This window comes from Rhinoraja longicauda, chromosome 31 (assembly GCF_053455715.1).
Source record: "Rhinoraja longicauda isolate Sanriku21f chromosome 31, sRhiLon1.1, whole genome shotgun sequence".
In the NCBI taxonomy this organism is placed as follows: domain Eukaryota; kingdom Metazoa; phylum Chordata; class Chondrichthyes; order Rajiformes; family Arhynchobatidae; genus Rhinoraja; species Rhinoraja longicauda.
In genome coordinates this window covers 17557620-17578678 of record NC_135983.1, presented here as the reverse complement: position 1 = coordinate 17578678, position 21059 = coordinate 17557620, and the positions used below count along the sequence as shown (strand labels likewise).

Genomic DNA, 21059 nt, shown 5'->3' with positions numbered 1-21059 from the left:
TGCACAACTCTTGGGAGCAGTAATCCCTGTTCTGTATGTCTCTGAGACCTGGACTGCCGGCAGCAGGCATATAATGGCACTGGGAAAATGCCACCCACAGAGTCCCCCAAGTTCACTGCAATGATAAGCAAACAAACATCCACATCCTCAGCACTGAGGCCTCAGTTGCTCTGTTGATGATGTCAACTGCCACCATCTGCCACCTTCTGCTCCAACTGTGCAACAGTCTGCAGTTCCCTCATTGGCCCTGTCAGCCATCTCAGAATGTATAACGGTTGTCTTGTTCCAGGCTGGCATGATTATGGAGCCTGTCTCATACTTCCCTTTTTAATAAACGCTAGAAATCTGTGGTTTGGAAGCAGACAGAAGCCATGAGAAAGCTGAGGAAAAAGTGCACTACATCACAAACTGCCCAACCCATCTGCCACCTTCTCCAGCCATGCAACATAAATCTAAAATGATTAAATAAAATGTTCGAAATATATTTTTGGTCACTCACAGTCAGTGAAATGGGTAGCAAGTTATGACAATTCAGATGTGTAGGCTTCATCAGTTTTGAATTTTTATAAATTGGTTTCTTATTCTTGTGGACTGCCTGATGTACACAGTCATGTATTTTACCTATTGTAAACAAATTGTTTTCTTGAGCAGCTACTTAATACCATCTTTCAGCAACATCCCAGGGAGAGGTGAATTGCAGCTTGACCTGAGTCAGTTCAGATTTGTTAGACAGAAATGTACTTTGCAGTGCTATTCTTATATATTTCCCTCCCCCCCCCCCCCCCCCCCCGTTTATATATTTTGCAATTCTTTTAGTTTGGTTTTGAACTTTCATATTAGTAATTAGCATCAAATGTGTAATTGTGAAGAAACATTTTTTTGATATCAGAAGACATTCTCAAATGACATTTATTTCATTGACATATTCTAGTGTAATATATGTTTGCAGTTGGAAAGATTAAATTGATCAGTTTGTGAAACTGAAAGGGAAAGAAAGTAATCTGACATTCCATTTCTGTGGCAAACATTTTAGATGAAACATTTCTTAAGTTGATGGTTAGCAGCACTCCCACTGACTTTGATACTCATTCTCATGGAGTGGTACTTACAATTCTGTTCAACATTGTTTCACAGCAACACACAAGAGACTAAAAGCTTATTATGTAAATGATAAAGGAAATTATCCTGACCCACTTCTGCATTTGTGGCCTCTATATAATTTGGTATTTAAGTGTAATTGTAAACAGTGCTGTGTTTACACAAAATGGTGCATGGATAAATAAAGGGAAATTCTTTCTATTTGTTGTTGTACCTCCATGAATATTTGACTGTTTTAATTGAACATCGGTTGCACAAGGAGCAAATGAATATGAATTATGTAATGACTAATCAAAAGGGAAATATTTGCCAGCAAATATTACTACGCAAAATTTGTTACACAAATCTTTTGAATGTTGGTTTATGTTGGGTTTAGGATAAGTGTCATATGCTATTCTAGCCATCTTCCACATTTTAAATGATTTAATTTAATAATGCTGCCCTATTTTAATTCTGTAAGCATTTTATATTTAATCTCAATTTAATCTTAATTACAATTAACTCTATGTACCAGGTATGGGTGTACAGTCCAACTGGATTCATGAGCGTAGCCTTTCCTTTCTCATGCATTCCACTCCATCAGATCACACACAAATATTCTCTGTAAAACTTAACTAAACTGATGTAACAAAGTAGGTAATACTGTTGAATATGTTGATTGCAAATCGATAGGGATTAGCTGTCTGATTTGAAGTATTTTATAATGGTCTGCGTGTAATGTTCTAACAAGCTTTGATCCTTACCCTTTCTGTGCGTTAATTCTAACTCCTTTCCATGCTTTTTGGGCAGTCTCCTTCAAAATGGTATTGGAAACTGGTGCCTGTAAGTGAGCCATTAAATTTCTATTTATATTTCAGTCATAATTTATTCCTCCCCTTCTAACAGCAATAAACAACAAACACTTTCTGGTATCTATTGGAATTACTGTATAAATCTACTTTTAGTAGCTTAAGAGTGAATTTTGTACGAGCATTCGATTGTTTAAAAACTTCCTGCCTCAAGAACAGATTTCACATTTTAATGTAGTCAGAAGGTAGTTGTTTTACCTCTTTCCAGATATTCCAGACTCTTATTAGTATTGAATTCCATATTAAATGAGTTGCATGTCGTGAAATAATGAAGGAAACATGATTGTTTTAAAATGCAAAAGGCCATTCTGTTTGTTTTTGAAAATCTGCAAGAATAACTTCTGAAGTAATGTAATTGCACACTTGTAAAGGCTATTTTTTTGGCATAAGGGAGGTAGTTTTACAGTTGTTATTTACCATACTATTAAATTAGGTAGTTAAACTAGTCAGGAAAGGCCTGCATTGTTTTGTAGCAGCTTCACTTCCATTTCAGGATATTACAAAATACTGTAGTCAATAATGCATGCTTTTGAAAAGTATAATTGCTTGTAATGTAGAAAGTTGTGGACAACTTCTCACACAATTGCCATGTAATAATGCTCAGGTAATTGATCATTGGGGATCAAAACTGTTCTCCAATTAAAATAATGCCAAGATGCATTCCCTCTAACACTGCAACAGTTTCCGAGTGTTGTGCTAGAATGACAAAGTGGATTTAGACTCTGGTCTCTTGAGTAGGACATGAATCACAGCCAAGAGTCAAGAATGTTTAATTGTCATATGTACCCACAATGGAACAGTGAAATTCTTGCTGCGGCAATTAAGTGTCTGAGTGCTACCAATTTAACATAGCTGGTGGTCAATTTACTGGAAATTTTATCAATTTAATTGCGTTCAGATGGTATAGCAACTTCACACCATTCAGTGTATTGAGTGGCAATTCAGATGACTTGATTCCTTGGTTGGAAGGTGGTTTGTTGTTTATTGCTGAAAATGCAATGACTCCAGAGAACATCTCTGTGCTTTCAAAAGTGTTTATTTGGAAAATACAATGTTCTCTTTTAACATGTATGATTAAGAATAATGTATGTCATGCTTTGAATATGGATTGTAAAATTATTATTGGAATATACTTTTTTTTACCACTGAGAACATTGCATTTACAAATGAAGCATTGAGAATCTATGAGAATATTCAGTAGATTAATTGTCAAGTATGTTTTCTGACTGCAGGTACTGAATGCTACAGAGCCAGATAATTTTATTGTCAGATATGCACATGCATAAATCCTCTTATTCAACAGTCTTTTTCATCACTTTTGTAGATGTGGAATTATTTGTTTCAGCAGGAAACTCCTAGAGACTGTCAAAAACCCTCAAAATTATTCCAAATTGCACCATTGGCCCAGACTTTCATCAAAAATGTACTCAAGTTTTTTTTTAAAGGTAGTTTCACTAGAATTTGCTGTGGCTTTTGGCTGCAAATTCTTGGGGAGCTGTTGTGGTATTTTCCAAATAAAGGCAGGTGATATGATACAAAATTCCAAAAATGGAGTGTGTTCCTGGTGAATATACTGCATTTACTAAAAGTGCCGAATCAGTGGTAATGCCCATTTTCTCTGTTCCAAACTTATCCTCGGTTCTCCTGTGGCCGTCAACCAATGCCAGTCCACTTCAAGACTGCACCCAGGACCTATTTCTCAATTTATCCACCAAATGGTTAAGTCTGAATAAGCATGAGGATCTTTGACAGGTCCTGTGTTGAAACGAGCATACTGTTTTCTGCATGCCTTGCATCTTTCCTGTCTTGTGTAAGTTGGTCTGATCTGATGCATGCCATAGCCCACTGCATTTTAGAACCAAAAGAATATGCTCAGGTTATACAGTAAGCTTCATATTTTTAAATGAAGAGTGTGTAAAGTCCCAGCCAATGTATAACAGTAATGCACATTTCATTGAGTGAGTTGGATGAATTAATGTTCTTGGTTTCTGAAAAATAATTGTGGATCTGGGGAAGTACTGTTATTGGATTTCTTTAATTCACAATTCATTAAAACCATCCAGTTTCCCTATTATCAGGAATTGAAGCTCTAATTTGTCGCTGTGGGTTTAAAATAATAATTGTAGGTTTTGTTAATAACCCATTGTTTTTCATCAAAGAGAAGCAAGCCAAGTTAGAGTAAGCAATTCTAATGTTCTAGCACTATTTAATTGAGGCATTGAAATAAACCTTAAAATGGATATATGTAAATGATTAGTTAGTTTATTCATCTATGCCTTTAAAAGGACATGTTTGCATAAGCGTTATTTTTCAGACACAATGGAATATGATTTAATAAAATCACCTCCGAATGTCATTGGAAACAGAATTTTTGAGCCAGTATACTGACTTCGGCATCTACTTGCTCAGCTTTGATTCATGCAGTTTGCATATGTACTCTAACAAGTCAACTATGGCACCAACAGCAGAATGCTCTGTTTAATCACATCCTATGCTTAATCTAAATTATAATCTCCAATATAATGATATGTGACTCTTGGCTAAATATAATGCTTGCCTTTTAAAAAAACACATAGCATTGCTATCTTTGGTAGGCTCTTAGATTTGTAACCTTGAGTATTTATTTGGAATATGGATGAAAATCGCATTAGCACTGATGAGTATCCATCGAGCCAGGATGGATAAATTTATACTTGCACGTAAAACAAAACAAGAAGTGAAGCAGACAAAGTTCAAATCAGACTGATAGTAATCTTTGCACAGTTCTTTACATCTCCTCCAGGGTAATGATGTTGATATCTGTTGCTTCAATAACATTTTAAAAAATGTATGAAATTTGATCATTGCTTCAATTTATTTTGCGTTCAAGAGCAAATAATGATTTTTTAAAAATGCTTTTGAAATTTGATGTAGTAATTCCACATAAAATTCTTTTCATTTTTTCTTGTTTTCGATTAAAATTAGTATTGTGTTATGCTTTAAAAAAAATTAAATGACTTTTCAACTGATTTTTTGATCCATCACTCCTTTGCACCCTTAGGCTTAGAATTGCACTCAGACTTTTAGAATCTTATTAATGTAGCGGAATAATGAGGAACATACTGTGTGGTTGCAGATATAGCACATAACATTTGTACTTGTGCATGTTACTTCTTTCATCAGTAAAGTGTTATACTTTAATACACTTGAAGTATAACATAGGTGGCCAATGTACTTGATTGGATGTAACTGTAAAAACAGTTTATTACAAAATTGTGTCCTCCGAATCTAGATTAATTCTGCAGTAACACCAACTTGCATTTCTGTATGTGTATAAATTCAGAAATTTCCATGCAAACTTTCCAAATTTCTAAATTTCCATGAATCTGAAGAGTATGCGACCGGGCATTTGTTGCCCATCAATTTCAGCGAGCTTTTATATGTCTGCCTCTGTGCAGTACTGAAATGTCAGACTTGGGTGATGTGCCCCAACTTAGAGAGGTTCAAATACTTTTTTTTAAATCTGAGGATATCAAAAACTGCTATTTTCTAAATTGCACTTTGGTATACCAGCCACTCCTAGACATTCTTTATCATTGAATAGTATTTCACTATTTTTTTTAAAGAGAATTAATGGAAGTGCCAAGTGTAGAATGTAGGTGTGCCAAATGTAGGTTAACATGTATTTGGGAGCATGATTACATCATTTCTGAAAATAATAAAGACCCAACTTAACTTGCACAATAAGTCCCAGTTTTATTAATATTATTGTTATTCTGCAGAAAAAAGTTTATTAAATGTAATAATATTGGAAGGTTGGCACAAACAAATTCTACAACTTCCAAAAAAGAGATGCATACTTCTAATGTAAAAATATCACCAACACACATAAATTGGCCTCATGTATTTTGTGGGAACCAAGCTGAGGAAATATTTGCAGCTCACCAAGCAATATAGTGGCATAGGGAGCAGAGCTGCTGCCTCAAGGCGACAGATCTCAACATCGGGCGCTTATCTGTGTGGAATTAGCAGGTTAATAGGTTAATTGGCCAGTAATTTGCCCTTGGTGTGTAGGTGAGTGATTGATCAAATCTGGAGGGGTTGCTGAGAATGCGAGGAGAATAAAAATGGAATTAATGTAGGATTAGTGTAAATAGGTTCATGGTTACCTGGTGCCGAAAGGCCTGTTGCCTTGATGTATCTTTCCACAAATCTAAGATTTGGATCCTTGCTGGAAAAGATTTTAACAACAGAGCATTACCAGCACGTTAATGCGATAGAAAACGTAAAAGTGCAAACTTGTTCTGTCTCTTTCAGGCTGGTGTAGTATTGTACTTTAAATATTTCATTGATATTTTATTTTAAACTTTTATTCCTAAATAAAGCAGTACATGTGCCTGTTCGAGGGAAAATAACACATAGTGGCAATTTACTGCTTTGCTGATTTCATTTTTCCCTCAACAGGGATCCACTATCCATCCCACAAAATCAAATTCATTTGACTTGTAAGAATGTTAGGTTTAACATCTTTTTGGGAGACATCTGTTCAAAAATTTACTTTTTTACAAATCCTAGTGATAATTTTCGCTTTGATAATGTCCTATCTAAAAATAAACATGAGACCAGTGAAAGGGTATCCAGAGCAGAATGTTCTTTTGGATCTTGAGGAAGAAACAGAATGGAGTACCAGTTAACTTCTAGCACAAACATAATCTTGACTACTTTTGCGTTAGGTCCGTTATCGGCGAGATCATCCCTTGAACAAGCAGTTACCATTTTTCCCTTTAATGGAGGACCTAATGAGGGATGCCTGCGATGGCTGTTCACTTCTGGCAATTATTCACTATTATTGCCCAGAGCTCATGAAATTAGAAGGTATTTATGACTAAAATTACACATTATACTTATCTTTTTCTGCTATTGCACGTAAACGTAGATATAATTTTACATACTATCGTAAATCAAATATTGAAAACATCTGATTTTTGTAAATATTTGTATTTCATGCTGTTGTGCATTTATCCAATGTATAATATGATGCACGCTCAGAACTGAAGAAATATCAGATTGAAAGTAATTATGATGCTGACTATTTTTCAGATCACTAGTTCTGGCATTTATTCTATTTAAGCAATACACTTATCATTTTCTACACCTTAAATTTTAGCTGAAATGCCATGATATAAAGTACAGGAAAACATCAAGTGAAAAATTAAAGGTTATTTCAGGTAGCTCCAGGTAGCCAAAACTCCTTGAACAAGTAAATCACTTCATTCATTTTTTATGTATTCAACACATCAGGCACCCTAAAATGTTGACTTATTCCCTGAGGTTCCAAAGCCTAATTTTGTTTTTTTAATTATCAATCGGGCATTGGAATCTTAGGGACTAAGTCAACATTTGAGGGAGCCTGTTGTGTTAAATACACAAAAGATGAATGAAGTGATTTACATGTTCAGGCAGCTTTGGCTACCTGGTCTCCCAGTTGCTGAACACTTTAATTCTCCTTCCCATTTCCACACTGACCTTTCTGTCCTAGGTCTCCTCCATTGTCAGAGTGAGGCTAAGCGCAAATTGGAGGAATAACATCACATGTTTTGCGTGGCAGCTTACAGCCCAGTGGTATTAAGATTGATTTCTCTAACTTCAAATAACCCCAGCATTCCCTCTCTACCCTTCCCCCCTCCAGGTCATACCAGCTTCTCATTTTCACCCATCAAACAGCCAACATTGGCCTGTTTCCTTTATCATCATTTCTTATTTGCATATCTTTCTTTCATTGTTCTTTATCTCTCTACATCATCTTCTATATATCTTGTTTCCTTTTCCTGTGACTTCCAGTCTGAAGAAGGGTCCTGACCCGAAATGTCACCCATTCCTTCCCTCCAGAGATGCTGCCTGTCCCCGCTGAGTTACTCCAGCTTTTTGTGTCGATCTTTGGCTACCTGAAACAACCTTCGTTTTTATCTAGACTTTTTCTTACAAAACATCAAGTGAAAAAGTTAATAGTTAATGGAATACACAAAATTAAAGATGTTGTAGAAAACAATAGTGTACATAAATTATCCCTTCAACAGAATAAATGCCAGAATTAATGATCTGCAAAATAAACAACATCAACACGACTTTTAATCCAGATAATTCTTCAATTGCAAATAGTAAGTTCCAAAAATGTATTTGGAATTTGCTTGTTTTTCTTCTTTAAAGACTGATTGATTTTAACATTAATTTAAATCGGTTCTTTATGTTATTTTTTTCTTTTGTAGATATTTGTTTGAAGGAAGTGACTTCAATTGCAGACAGCTTGTACAATATTCAGCTCCTGATAGACTTCTCAAACCATTACCTAAACAGAAGTTTTTATCTTACTCTGGAAGATATGCTATATGGTCCTTTAGTATTGAAGGTAAGGTCTAATTTAGAATCCCTATTTAATAAGGCACTTCATTATGTAGAGTGACTGTACCTGGACAGAAGTGGTATAAGAAAATAACTGCAGATGCTGGTACAAATCGAAGGTATTTATTCACAAAATGCTGGAGTAACTCAGCAGGTCAGGCAGCATCTCAGGAGAGAAGGAATGGGTGACGTTTCGGGTCGAGGCCCTTCTTCAGACTGATGTCAGGGGGGCGGGACAAAGGAAGGACATAGGTGGAGACAGGAAGATAGAGGGAGATCTGGGAAGGAGGAGGGGAAGAGTGGGACAGAGGAACTATCTAAAGTTGGAGAAGTCGATGTTCATACCACTGGGCTGCAAGCTGCCCAGGCGAAATATGAGGTGCTGTTCCTCCAATTTCCGGTGGGCCTCACTATGGTACTGGAGGAGGCCCACGACAGAAAGGTCAGACTGGGAATGGGAGGGGGAGTTGAAGTGCTCGGCCACCGGGAGATCAGGTTGGTCAATGCGACCGAGCGCAGGTGTTGAGCGAAGCGATCGCCGAGCCTGCACTTGGTTTCACTGATGTAAATAAGTTGACATCTAGAGCAGCGGATGCAATAGATGAGGTTGGAGAAGGTGCAGGTGAACCTTTGTCTCACCTGGAAAGACTGTTTGGGTCCTTGGATGGAGTTGAGGGGGGAGGTAAAGGGACAGGTGTTGCATCTCGTGCGGTTGCAGGGGAAAGTGCCCGGGGACGGGGTGTTTTGGGTAGGAAGGGACGAGTGGACCAGGGAGTTACGGAGGGAATGGTCTCTGCGGAACGCAGAGAGGGGAGGGGATGGGAAGATATGGCCAGTGGTGGGGTCCCGTTGTAGGTGACGGAAATGTTCGCGGATGATTTGTTGGATCCGCTGGCTGGTGGGATGGAAGGTGAGAACGAGGGGGATTCTTTCCTTGTTGCGAGTGGGGGGAGGGGGAGCAAGAGCGGAGCTGCGGGATGTAGAAGAGACCCTAGTGTGAGCCTCATCTATAATGGAAGAGGGGAAGCCCTGTTTCCTGAAGAATGAGGACATCTCTGACGCCCTAGTGAGAAACACCTCATCCCGGGCACAGATGCGGCGTAGACGGAGGAATTGGGAGTCGGGGATAGACTTTTTGCAGGGGACCGGGTGGGAAGAAGTGTAGCCCAGATAGCTGTGCGAGTCAGTGGGTTTATAGTAAATGCCCGTCACTAGTCTGTCTCCTGTGATGGAGATGGTGAGGTCCAGAAACGGGAGGGAGATGTTGGAGATAGTCCAGGTATATTTAAGGGCAGGATGGAAATTGGAAGTGAAGTGTATGAAGTCAGTGAGTTCTGCATGGGTTCAAGAGGTAGCACCAATGCAGTCGTCGATGTAGCGGAGGTAGAGTTCGGGGATGGGGCCTGTGTACGTCCGGAACAAGGATTGTTCGACGTACCCGACAAAGAGGCAGGCATAGCTAGGGCCCATACGAGTGCCCAAAGCTACGTCTCTGGTTTGGAGGAAGTGGGAGGAGACAAAGGAGAAGTTGTTGAGGGTAAGAACCAGCTCTGCTAGGCGGAGGAGAGTATTGGTAGACGGGGATTGGCTGGTTCTACGGTCGAGGAAGAAACGGAGGGCTTCAAGAACATCCTTGTGGGGGATGGAAGTGTAGAGTGACTGGACATCCATGGTAAAGATGAGGGCCTGGGAACCGGAAGTTATCGAGGAGATGGAGAGCGTGTGGTGCAAATACTCTGCTATCCCTCGGAAAATCACATCAAAAATAACTCCGTACAACTGTACTCTGCAGCCTCTCTCTAAATAATCTGCTTTTCTATTCTTCCTGCCAAAGTGGACAACCTCACTTTTCCTCAAATTATGTTCCAGTGTTTTGCTCATTCCTTTGTTGGCTCTTTCTGCTGCTCTCAGCATGGATTCTCTCTTTGTGTTATCACCAAACTCTGACAATGAAGGCAGTTCTTTTAGCTTAATCATTAATATGGCTTGGGAATAGTTTTGGTCCCAGCATACCGCTAGTCTATCTGAAGAAGTCTTATCCCTGTTCTTGTAGCCCTGGTAATGTAACTGCTTTGTTTGATTCCTATAGTAATAAACGAGCATATGCTTAACATTACCTTTTTCTTTGTAGCCTAATATTATGGTGTTCATTGCCGAATTGTTCTGGTGGTTTGAAGTTGTAAAGCCTGACTTTGTGCAGCCAAGGGAAGTTCAAGAAATCAAAGATGGTACGTTTTAATTTTTTTAGATATCCTTAAAAAATAATAATTTAATTTGTCATTGTGATGAGATTACTCAGGAGTCAATATTTGATAATTTGACCACAGAGTTTGGCCAAGCCATTACTGCGATTTGTTCTGCAAAAGACTAGATATAAGTATTGACCTGAAGATCGAGACATGCTACATGATATCAAAATGTTCATCATTGTAAAAACCTTCCAATAATTACAAAGAAAAAAGATTCTCAAGTATTTGCTCTCTTTATTCAGCAAAAATGCTCCTTCAACAGAAGAACTCACGTCCGCCTCTTCCAATTTCCAATGTAACAAAACGTAGCTTTATGGTCAGCCCAGCAAATGGTTTAGGTGATGTGACAGCAACTGCACCACAGAGTAACCAAGAGAGTGGAACAAGGTATTGCCTGCATCCTGAAGAGTTTATGTAAGTCTGTCCTCTTCATCTTGGCATGCCCTTGAACAACATGGTTACAGTGTTATCTAAAAACGGCTTCTGTTCATTTTATTTATTTTTGTGTATGTGTGCATGCATGTATTTAAACTTTTATTATATGTGGAATTTAAATTAAAACCTTAGCACTAACAATTAGAATGTATGGAGAACAAAAAAATCCAAGTCACCTTCATTAAATTAAGCTGTTTACATCTTGTGTCGAATAAAAATACTTTTTTTAAATCTATAGCAAAGGAAGCCCTGCTTTCAGTCCATCCCACCCATTATTGCCTTTAAGACAGAGGCAACATAAATCTCCTTTGCCTAATGAAGACAGTCCAGGTAAGACGGTTGCAAAGCATATTAACTGGAAAATGTACAAATAAATATATGGAAGAATTGTAGAACTGCTATTTTTGTTTGTGGGTGGGGATGGTGGTGCCATGGAAAAGACATTAGAAATCCAATTGGAAAATCTCGATGACCAGTTGATTATTTAATATGGTATCAACCAGCAAATTCTACAATTGCTTTAAATTGTTGCTTTCAATGTCAGCTAGTTGGATTATAAGGCTCCTTTTTGTGTATTATGGTGAAATGCCAGTGTTTAAGTTCTTCTCGGCATTTTTGATGGTGCTGGAATGGAGATTTTTTTATTTTTTTTTCAAGGAGGAATTCTCCATGCCAAAGAGCAGTGGAAGATAAATCATTGAAAATGTTCAAAGAAATAAAGAGATTTTTGGGCTATAGGTGAGTCAGGGTTATGGGCCACAGGCAGGAAAGAGTAGTTGTGCTCGGGTTAGCCTAACCAAAAGATGAAACATCTTTTCACATAACTTAATAGTATTCTTACCACATAACTTAATAGATTCCATTCCTAAAATTATTAAGGATGCTAAAATTAAAGCATGATCAACTTTAAAACCGGCGCATCTATAGATGAAGAAGCACTTTTTTGATATTGATAAGCAGATTTAAATTATACATTATATAGAACATGATGCTGATTCACAAATTGTCTAATTGAATGTGTTTCTCTGGTTTTACTGTAATTTTATTTTTTCTCTGTTGTTTATCCATTTTCCCTGCTTACAAATGTTTTGATCTTTGCCAAGTATATTCCAGAATGAACAGTCACTCTCTGGTATATGTGATAATTATGTGACAATTAATCTATGAGCCTTAATAAAGCAATTCAGTCGTGAGCAATCAACCCACTTAGTCCTCCTAAACACATTGAAATCAGGAAATGCTGAATAGCTGAGTTAATACCACCTGTTTCAGTTTTTATATTCCCCAAAAATCTAGGAACCCAGACCTATTCTAACAATCCTGCTTTCATCTTTGAGACATGAACAGTTGGGATCAAATCTGCAAATCCTTTGACTTGTATGCTTCTCATGAATAAAGTGTTTAAAAGACGAAAAGTAGAAGTAGAAGGAGAAGGAGAAGTAGAAAATTACAACTCAAAACGAAAATAATTAAACTAAATCTGTGTGGGATGGTTAAAATTATCTATGTAATGAAAAGAACTAATACTATTTTTACTGTTTGACAAGTTTAAATCATGTCGACATTATTACCCTTGCAGTTACAATGTGGTGGCATTTAACACTGGAATGAATTTATTTGATACAACACCATATTCATAAGATTCAAAAGGCGTGATAGCTGCTGTTTTAATTTGTTCCACGCTTTTAAAATCATTGCCATTAGTCCTTACTCAAAACTCAATGCAAGCAATGATTAACAAATAATGTTGCATTTTTTTGCAGTTTTCCCTGACACATCATCCCTTCGACTACACAACCGTATGAGATTGGCTTTTCATATGTGTGTGCACAAGTGATTACAAACTAGATAGAATATACAAAGAGGCTCCTGGTTTTAGGTTTAGGTTTATTATTTAGGTGTGTTATTGGTCAAGATGTACAAATAAAATGGTGCAATCATACACTCCTGAGATGAAGGGATTTTTAGCAATGATAAAATGAGTAGGTTGGATATGTACTTGTTCAAGTGTACGAGAATAAGAGGTGATCCTATTGAAACATGGATCATGGATTGGACAGGTTTGGAGGGATATGGACCAAATGCGGGCAGGTGGGACTAGTGTAACTGGGACATGTTGGCCGGTGTGAGAAAGTTGGGCCGAACGGCCTGTTTCCACACTGTATGACTATGACAGTGAAATTTGCAATATTTTTTAAGGGATTTGACAGAATAGATGTTGAGAGAATATTTATTTTCAAAAAGGCATGTTGAACTGGAAAGTTCTTTGGAACTCTCTGCCCCTGAGAACTTTGGAGGCTGAATCATTGAATATGTTCAAAGCTGAGGTCGACAGAATTTTGGGCTGCAAATTAGGGTTATGAGGAGTGGAGAAGAAAGAGGAGTTGTGGTCAAGTTTAAGTAAGATGTGATCTCGAAGATGAACCTCAGGGTGCTGGATGGCCTTTCCCTGCTCTTATTTCTTGTGTTAACATTCATTTTATGTTTGTTTAGATACCCGTCATCGTTCAAATTCCCTTACTCGAGTTGATGGGCAGCCAAGAGGCTCAATTTTGGCTTGGCAAGAAAAAAAACCAAGGTAGGTAGAGGAATATCTTGATGCTTAATTTTAACCCAATATCTTAATGTTACTTGTTTATGTTATTTTCTTTGTCTCTGCGGATAGAACATCTAATTACATGGTACTTTTGTGATAGTAAAGATCGCAATAGTGCAGAAATATCAATTGCTTCAAGAAAAATTAGGTGCTTCAAGTAAAATGTCACCACTCTCCGGTGCCATTCTATAAATCTTATAATGAACATTCTTATATTGTTAATTGAAGTTTAGTTTTTTTTTGGCTGTGCAGGCCTGTCCCCCAATCCTCACTGTTTGTTGCATTCTGTCTTGAATTAGCCTTCCTTGAATTAGCTCTTTCAAAATGAAGACCTATTCCAGACTGGGGATTGATTTGACGTGGGTAGTTTGAGGAGCCAATTGGCCTATGTATTCTGTTTCGTATGTATTTAAAGGTTGAACAAGTAGTTGAGTCGTGTAGAAAGCGGCTAATTCAGTTAATATTGTTTTGGTAGTGGTGACATACTCTAATTGGCCTGAGTGTGATGTGTTCAGAAGACTAATGTCAGCAGGATCTTCCTTTCCGGAGGGGAAAAAAGGAGAATTGCTGGAGGAATTCAGTGGGTCGGGCTGCTAGTAAGCGATAAGTGGGTCATCATATCATAAGACATAGGAGCAGAATTAGGCCATTCGACCCATCGTGTCTGCTCCGTCATTTGATCATGGCTGATCTATTTTTTTCCCTCAATCCTATTCTCCTGCCTTCTCCCATAACCTTTGACACCCTTATAAATCAAGAACCTATCAACATCTGCTTTAAAAATATCCAGTGTCTTGGCCTCCCAAGATATTGGGTATCTGGCTGTGATCCACACACTCTGGGTACAGAAATTCCTCATTATCTCCATTCTAAAGGTGTATCCTTTATTGTGAGGCTGTGTCCTCGGGTCTGAGACTCTCCCACTACTGGAAACATCCTCTCCACAGGTTTTTATTTTTGGCTACTAGCTCTCTTTCTAGCACACAGCAGTTCCCATGGATTTGCTCCTATGCCTATAACTAATGATATAAAACAAAAATAGATTGCTCTTAACTAGTAATAATATAATATTGAAAGTTGTTATTTATAGTTGAATTCCATAATTCATTGTAGATCATTATTAATATTACCAAATTGACAAGAACATGGATTGAGGTGAAATGCTATTCTCTAGCTAACATTGGGCTGTTTTTGGAACAATATAATGAGAGCAAACATGAACGGTAATCTCAATGGGATGGATATTATACTGATAGGCAAGTAGAAGCACGAAGGAACAGCACTTCATCCTTCTACTTACAACCCTGGAGACCCAATATTCAACAGTTTCATATTACTGGCCAGACTGAAGTCATTCTCCAGCAACTTTAACTCACTTGCTCTCTCCACAGATATCACTTACTGAGTATTCTAGCATTATCTCTGATACTTTTCTCAGTTTCTCTCTGCTGCCCTGATTCTTCTCCCTTTATTTACACTCCTTCAGATAAGTCAATTATAGTTAATAAACATTGACCATCCTCTCTTAAAGGGACCAAAATTTGTGGTACTTAAAACACACTTGTTTTCTCAATTTTCTAAAAGGTCAGTGAGTTGAAACATTAAAGCTGTTTCTGTCTCTGCAGGTGCTACTTGGTCTCCCTAAGTATCTCAAGTATTTTTTGTTTATATTGCCAAATATATGTTCGATTTAACAGTAAATGTGTTGTATACACTTTAAGTCTTGTGCCTGATTCTTTTTTTCCAGACCTTTGTCTCAGCCAACGCCATTTGCCCTTCACTCTGCAACGGATAGTGATGTAGACATTGCTTCTGGAGATAGCATCAGCTTGGCCAGGTCTATCAGCAAAGACAGTCTTGCGTCCAATATAGTCAGTGTAACCCCAAAGCATCAATCCCAGTTATTTTCGCCACCTGCAGAAAGCAATGGAAAAGGTTTGCTAAGAAATGTGCACATAGAAGATGAGGACGATGAAGAACTTGTATCAATAATTAAGTCAGATGACGGAATGGTTAATAATTGTGGTCTTGAGTTACAAAATGTTTCATTTAAAGCCCCAAATCAATTATTGCTGTCAAAGTCCCCCACAAAACAGCAACATGACCTTGAAGCAGCAAACCAAACATGTGGATTTTTCTTTGAACCTTTAATGCCTGCTGTTTTAAAACCAGCCAAGGAAAATCTTTTAATTGTTAATAAGCGTGATGAATATGGAGAACGTAAATATAGACCTTTGACAGCAAAGAAAATAGCTGATGGACATTTGCCTTCAACACACAAAAAGGCAGTGAATACCAATGGTGAAGCAGATGTTAACAGGACATTCACTCCCATAACCAGTTCTGATTTTACAGTAGTCGCTGATCCAACCTTTACAGAGCCTTTAAGACACAATGAAGCAACAAGAGTTTCTTTGAGTAACTTTAGACCTTTGGCAAGCAGTAGTGTTGAAGCTTTAACGCAAGAAGAGCCTGGAGTTTTTTTCCTTCATACTGGAGATACTGAAAAAGGATTTGATGATGTATCAGCGAATAATACAATCGCTGCGGAAACAATAAATATCCAAGATTCTGATTCAGAGGTGCTAGATACGGAAGAGGCTGCTCAAGATCTAGTTGCTGATGAGGAGGTGCAGCGCGTGGGAAATTGTTACAGTGGAGAAGAGGAATCTAGAAAATTACATCACGATATGAAGGTAAAAGAACACGAGGACAAAGATGATGCCAGCGGACGTTCCAGCCCTTGTTTGAGTACAATATCTCAAGCGAGTAGTACATCCATGACCAGTGCCAGCATTAGAATGACCAGTTTTGCAGAACGTAAATTACAAAGACTCAACAGCACTGAGGCAAAGTCCAGTGCAAGTAGCTCTCAAAAGACAACACCTGATGGGTCAGAATGTTGCCCCATACACATGATGACGTGGAGGCAGAAACGAGATCAGAGTCCTGGTAGACAGATCAAAGACAGTGCTCAGATACTAGCCTCCGAACTTGTTCAACTTCACATGCAACTTGAGGAGAAAAGAAGAATTATTGAAGCTCAGAAAAAGAAAATGGAAGCTCTCTCTGCCAGACAGCGTCTAAAACTGGGCAAAGCAGCTTTTTTGCATATTGTTAAAAAGGGCAAGAATGAAGGGATTCCGCAACCACTTAAGCCTGAACATTTCACGAAAGAAGCGGAATGCCCAAATCACGAGGAAACTATTGCTCTTGTTTCTCAACCTCCTAGAGCAGATGAAGATTTTCCAAACCAAGAAGCCAAAGAAGATTACTTAAAGCAACTGGATGAAATAGGGGCAAAAGAAGTTCAGGAGAAAATAACTGAGGATGATATTCAAGAGAGCATTGCTGCTGTTAGACAGCGGTGGTTTAAGGAATCCTCCCAAGTTGCCTTTGATGTTGACAAGAACAGGGTGAATTCTAATGGTGGTTTTGATGACGGTATGTCAGATGTCGATGTAAATGAATATAACCGTTCAATTGAAAAACTTAACGAAACTTTGAACAACCTTCAATTTGAAATGCATAAGCTTTCACAGCAGCAGGAACTCCTGATGAAGCTTAAGGACCAAGTGCCGACAACACCGGTACCAAATATTAATCGCAACCTGCAGGATCAAAAGATCAAGCAAGCAGTACTGATTGTGGAACCACTGTCGCCAACAGGCAGTAGTCCATCGCAAACTGTGCGCAAGCAACCACGCAGCATACAACTAAAAAACCCTCGTGCAGGGAGGCCAACAGAGCTAAAAGTCTCTCGAGATACTAAAGCACAGGGCTCTTTTCGTCTTATTACACCAACACACAGCATAGAAACGCTTCCCCATTTGCGACCTTTCTCAGGTAGTAAACCACTTAAATTTGAGACTGAAGATATTACTGATCCTGCTGCTGTTAATGCAGGTGCTTTAGATGGCAGGACTTCTAAAGATTCTGCTGAGCTCTCCTCTGAAAGGACAAAGGATATGGATGGTCCCAGGCAAAGTGAGGAAAGTAACCTGCGACCATTGGTGCTCTCCGCATCTCAAAAAGACAGTTATAACTATTTCTATGAGCAAATCAACACCGAGGCAGTAATTAGCACCCCAAAGAAGCCTGAACACACTTCACTTAATTCTTCAGACAGTTCAGGGAAGGAGAACATTCCTATTGAGGAACACTCCAAAAATAAGGCAAACCTCGTTGAAGTAGATATCTCTGAACTGAAGGCACCTGCAGAAGGTGAAGTATGTGAAAGCCAAGGCATCTCCACCAGTCAAGTGATTTGTGAATCAGAACAGAAGTCTGGATTCGGCTTTTTTTTCAAGGTTAGTCAAATTCAAATATCTAAATTAGTAGTTTCTGAAAATTGGTTTTCACTGGAATCATTTTTTTCTGTTAGTTTTTCTTTCAAGCCATCTTGGGTGGAGTGATATGAAATAAGTATGTCCTTTTCTCTTACAAACACACGCACAATATATACGTATGCACTATTATAAAGGTGTTTATCACCTGCAAATCTGTGGGTTTTGTTGGTGTACTCCTAATCAAAAAAAATCAGACTTTTGTGATGCATCACGTCAGATTTGGAAGTGCTACAGATGTCATTAACTGATTTCATTGAGAAGTATGTGTTACAGTATGGTGGAGGAGAGTTTAATTTGAATAGACCAAAATACCTTGTATAGAGGATGTTTGTGCACTTCAAAGCATAAGACCAACTGAAGTGGATTACTTATTTGAGTCATGTTCCCATTTCCCTTCAGTTACCCAGAGTTGTTATTTATAATTACATTTTGTGTATGATGTAATATTAACACTGAAACAGACTAAAATTTGATGCACCGACTGCAGTCTGTAGTCCTCTATTGTCACATTCATACTTTACCCTTCAAATGTGCACATGATCATTTTTGAAATTTCCATTCTCTAATAATCTCTCGTTTGTGACTTGGTACATTGTTGTCTTTACTCCCTCTCCATCAAATAATACTAAACAAGATCCTGGACGATATTTGATCTCCCCCTCCAGCACCTAACTGAATTTATGTCCCAATGCTTATATTTACTTGGCCCAATTGTATCTTGCTTAATAGACATTAAATCTCTGTCACAGAAGGTAGTTGAGGCCAGTTCATTGGCTATATTTAAGAGGGAGTTAGATGTGGCCCTTATGGCTAAAGGGATCAGAGGGTATGGAGAGAAGGCAGGCACAGGTTACTGAGCTGGATGATCAGCCATGATCATATTGAATGGCCTCAAAGGGCCGAATGGCCTACTCCTGCACCTATTTTCTATGTTTCTAAATATCTTTGGCATGAAGGCATTTTAAAATCTATTAGACCAAGTGGACCCGTTGGACCCAAACCTCCCCTGCATTGGTGCAGAACCCTCTCCACCCCCCCTGCCACCCCCCTGCCCCCTCCCTCCCTTGGAGAGATTTAAACTTTAAAATGTGAATAACCTTAAAAATATAACACCGATTTCAATGAAACTTCTTCCATCAGCACCAAAGGAACGACGGTAAGGTGGGCCTAAAATTCTTGCGCTATCGTGTACAGTTTTGGCCATAGTTCAGGAACAAACAAACAACAGGAGTTTTAGTATATAGATTATTATTGAGATATATAATTCTGAATGGTAAATTTATTTGAAAAAATTAATTAACCATAAAGATGATTAAAAACACCTTTTAAACTAAACATTTTTTTTACATAAGTAATTTATGCCCAACTCCAGTTTTGCCTCCCGATCTGAAATCTTATAATTCCCATTAGTCGAGTGGTTTCTGATGTTGCGCTGTCTAACCTGATACAAGTTGAGATTTTAATGTACATTTTGAAAATGTACCTTCTATTACTTGGTGTAATTTGGTTTCCATCACTAAATAGCCATTTTATCTCATAACAAAAAATAAAATTTTGATTGGGTGGAAGTTTTTATTTCAAATGTGTGTGTTATTTCATATTCAGGATGAACAAGTTTGCTTATTTATGTGCTAAACCATGCACTGCTCTTTTCTCATTTCCCAGCAGGATGATCAGAAAGCAGAAGATGAGTTGGCAAAAAAGCGTGCTGCGTTTCTCCTCAAGCAGCAACGCAAAGCAGAAGAAGTTCGCTTACGGAGGCAGCAGCTAGATGCTGAGATAGAACTGAAACGTGATGAAGCAAGGTGAGGCAATGGAGTTTTAAAATGGAAAGGGCAAAAAAGTTTCAGATGTGGATTTAGTTATGGTCCAATAATTTTGTGCTGTGGATCATCTCAGTGACCTCAACTCTACTGAACCACTACGGACTTTGCATGACCATGGTTCCTTTCTTTTTTTCCTACTGCCTTGTTACTCCCTAATGGTGCCTTTATGCCACTTGTTTTCACTTCCTGGTGTTGTTTTCCAATCCTCTAGTGAAATACTTGGGATACTTTGCTGTATAAGAAATACATTCATGAGAATGCTTTTCAAGTAATTTGACACAAAAATGTAATAAACATAGAAACATAGAAAATAGGTGCAGGGGAGGCCATTCGACCCTTCGAGCCAGCATTGCCATTCACTGTGATCATGGCTGATTATGCACAATCAATAACCCGTGCCTGCCTTCTCCCCATACCCCTTGATTCCACTATCCCCAAGAGCTCTATCTAACTTACTATCTAAATAGCAGAGCTTGACAAAATAATTTTGATAGTTAGCATTTTGAACTTAATTATATTGGTTACCTGAACTCAAAATAATCAAAATTATTTGATTAATTTTGCAATCAAAATAACAACATTTTGATTTTACAACTTAGGGCTGTAATAAAATGGAAGATTCTGTGATAGACTTTCACAGAATCTAGTATTTTGACCATTACCCTCTTTCAGACGATGCATAAATGTAATATAGCTACATCTTCAAAATAAATTAAACTATTTAAAATTCTACACTATATACTTAGAGTCGTAGAGTTGTACAGCACATGTCCATGACGATCCTTTTACCCACCTACACTAATTCCCTTTGCTTGCACTAGCTCTATATACTATATATCGTGCCTGCCTAAATATATCTCTTAAATGTAATGATTGTATTTAACTCCACCACCTCTTATGGCAGCAAATGCCAGATATTAACCAGACTGTGTTTAAAAAGAAAATGTCTCAAATCCCCATTAAAACTCATGTTAAACCTGTGGCCTCTTGTTTTTGATACTGCTACCATGCCAGAAGACTCTGACTACCTACTCTATCTGTGCCTCTTGTAGTTATACTGGCCTTTATCAGCTCACCCTTCAACATTCCTCCAGGGGAAAATGAACCCAACCTATCCAATGTCTCCCTCTAAAGTCCTCCAATCTAGGCAACATTCTAGAGAATCTTCTCAATACCACATCCTACCTCGAGTTTAGTGACCAGAACTGCACATGGAACCTGTACCTAAACAATCTAAAAGTGCACCATGCATTCCATGTCCATATTCGATTTGTATCTGA

General features: G+C 38.1%; 1 protein-coding gene across 6 annotated transcripts in view; it reads left to right on the top strand.

Moving 5' to 3' along the window:
* camsap1b (calmodulin regulated spectrin-associated protein 1b) overlaps positions 1–21059 on the top strand; it is a 61106-nt gene that overhangs the window by 31558 nt on the left and 8489 nt on the right. The window contains exons 5-13 of one of the 6 annotated variants that reach the window (XM_078426288.1): positions 1888–1920; positions 6659–6800; positions 8192–8331; positions 10456–10552; positions 10816–10960; positions 11247–11338; positions 13502–13586; positions 15352–17914; positions 19622–19758. In XM_078426288.1, coding sequence (XP_078282414.1) covers positions 1888–1920; positions 6659–6800; positions 8192–8331; positions 10456–10552; positions 10816–10960; positions 11247–11338; positions 13502–13586; positions 15352–17914; positions 19622–19758 — 3434 coding nt within the window. Of the gene's footprint in view, positions 1–1887; positions 1921–6658; positions 6801–8191; positions 8332–10455; positions 10553–10815; positions 10988–11246; positions 11339–13501; positions 13587–15351; positions 17915–19618; positions 19759–21059 lie in introns of all 6 variants that reach the window. The other 5 variants (XM_078426285.1, XM_078426284.1, XM_078426283.1 and 2 more) reach the window with 5 other exon arrangements.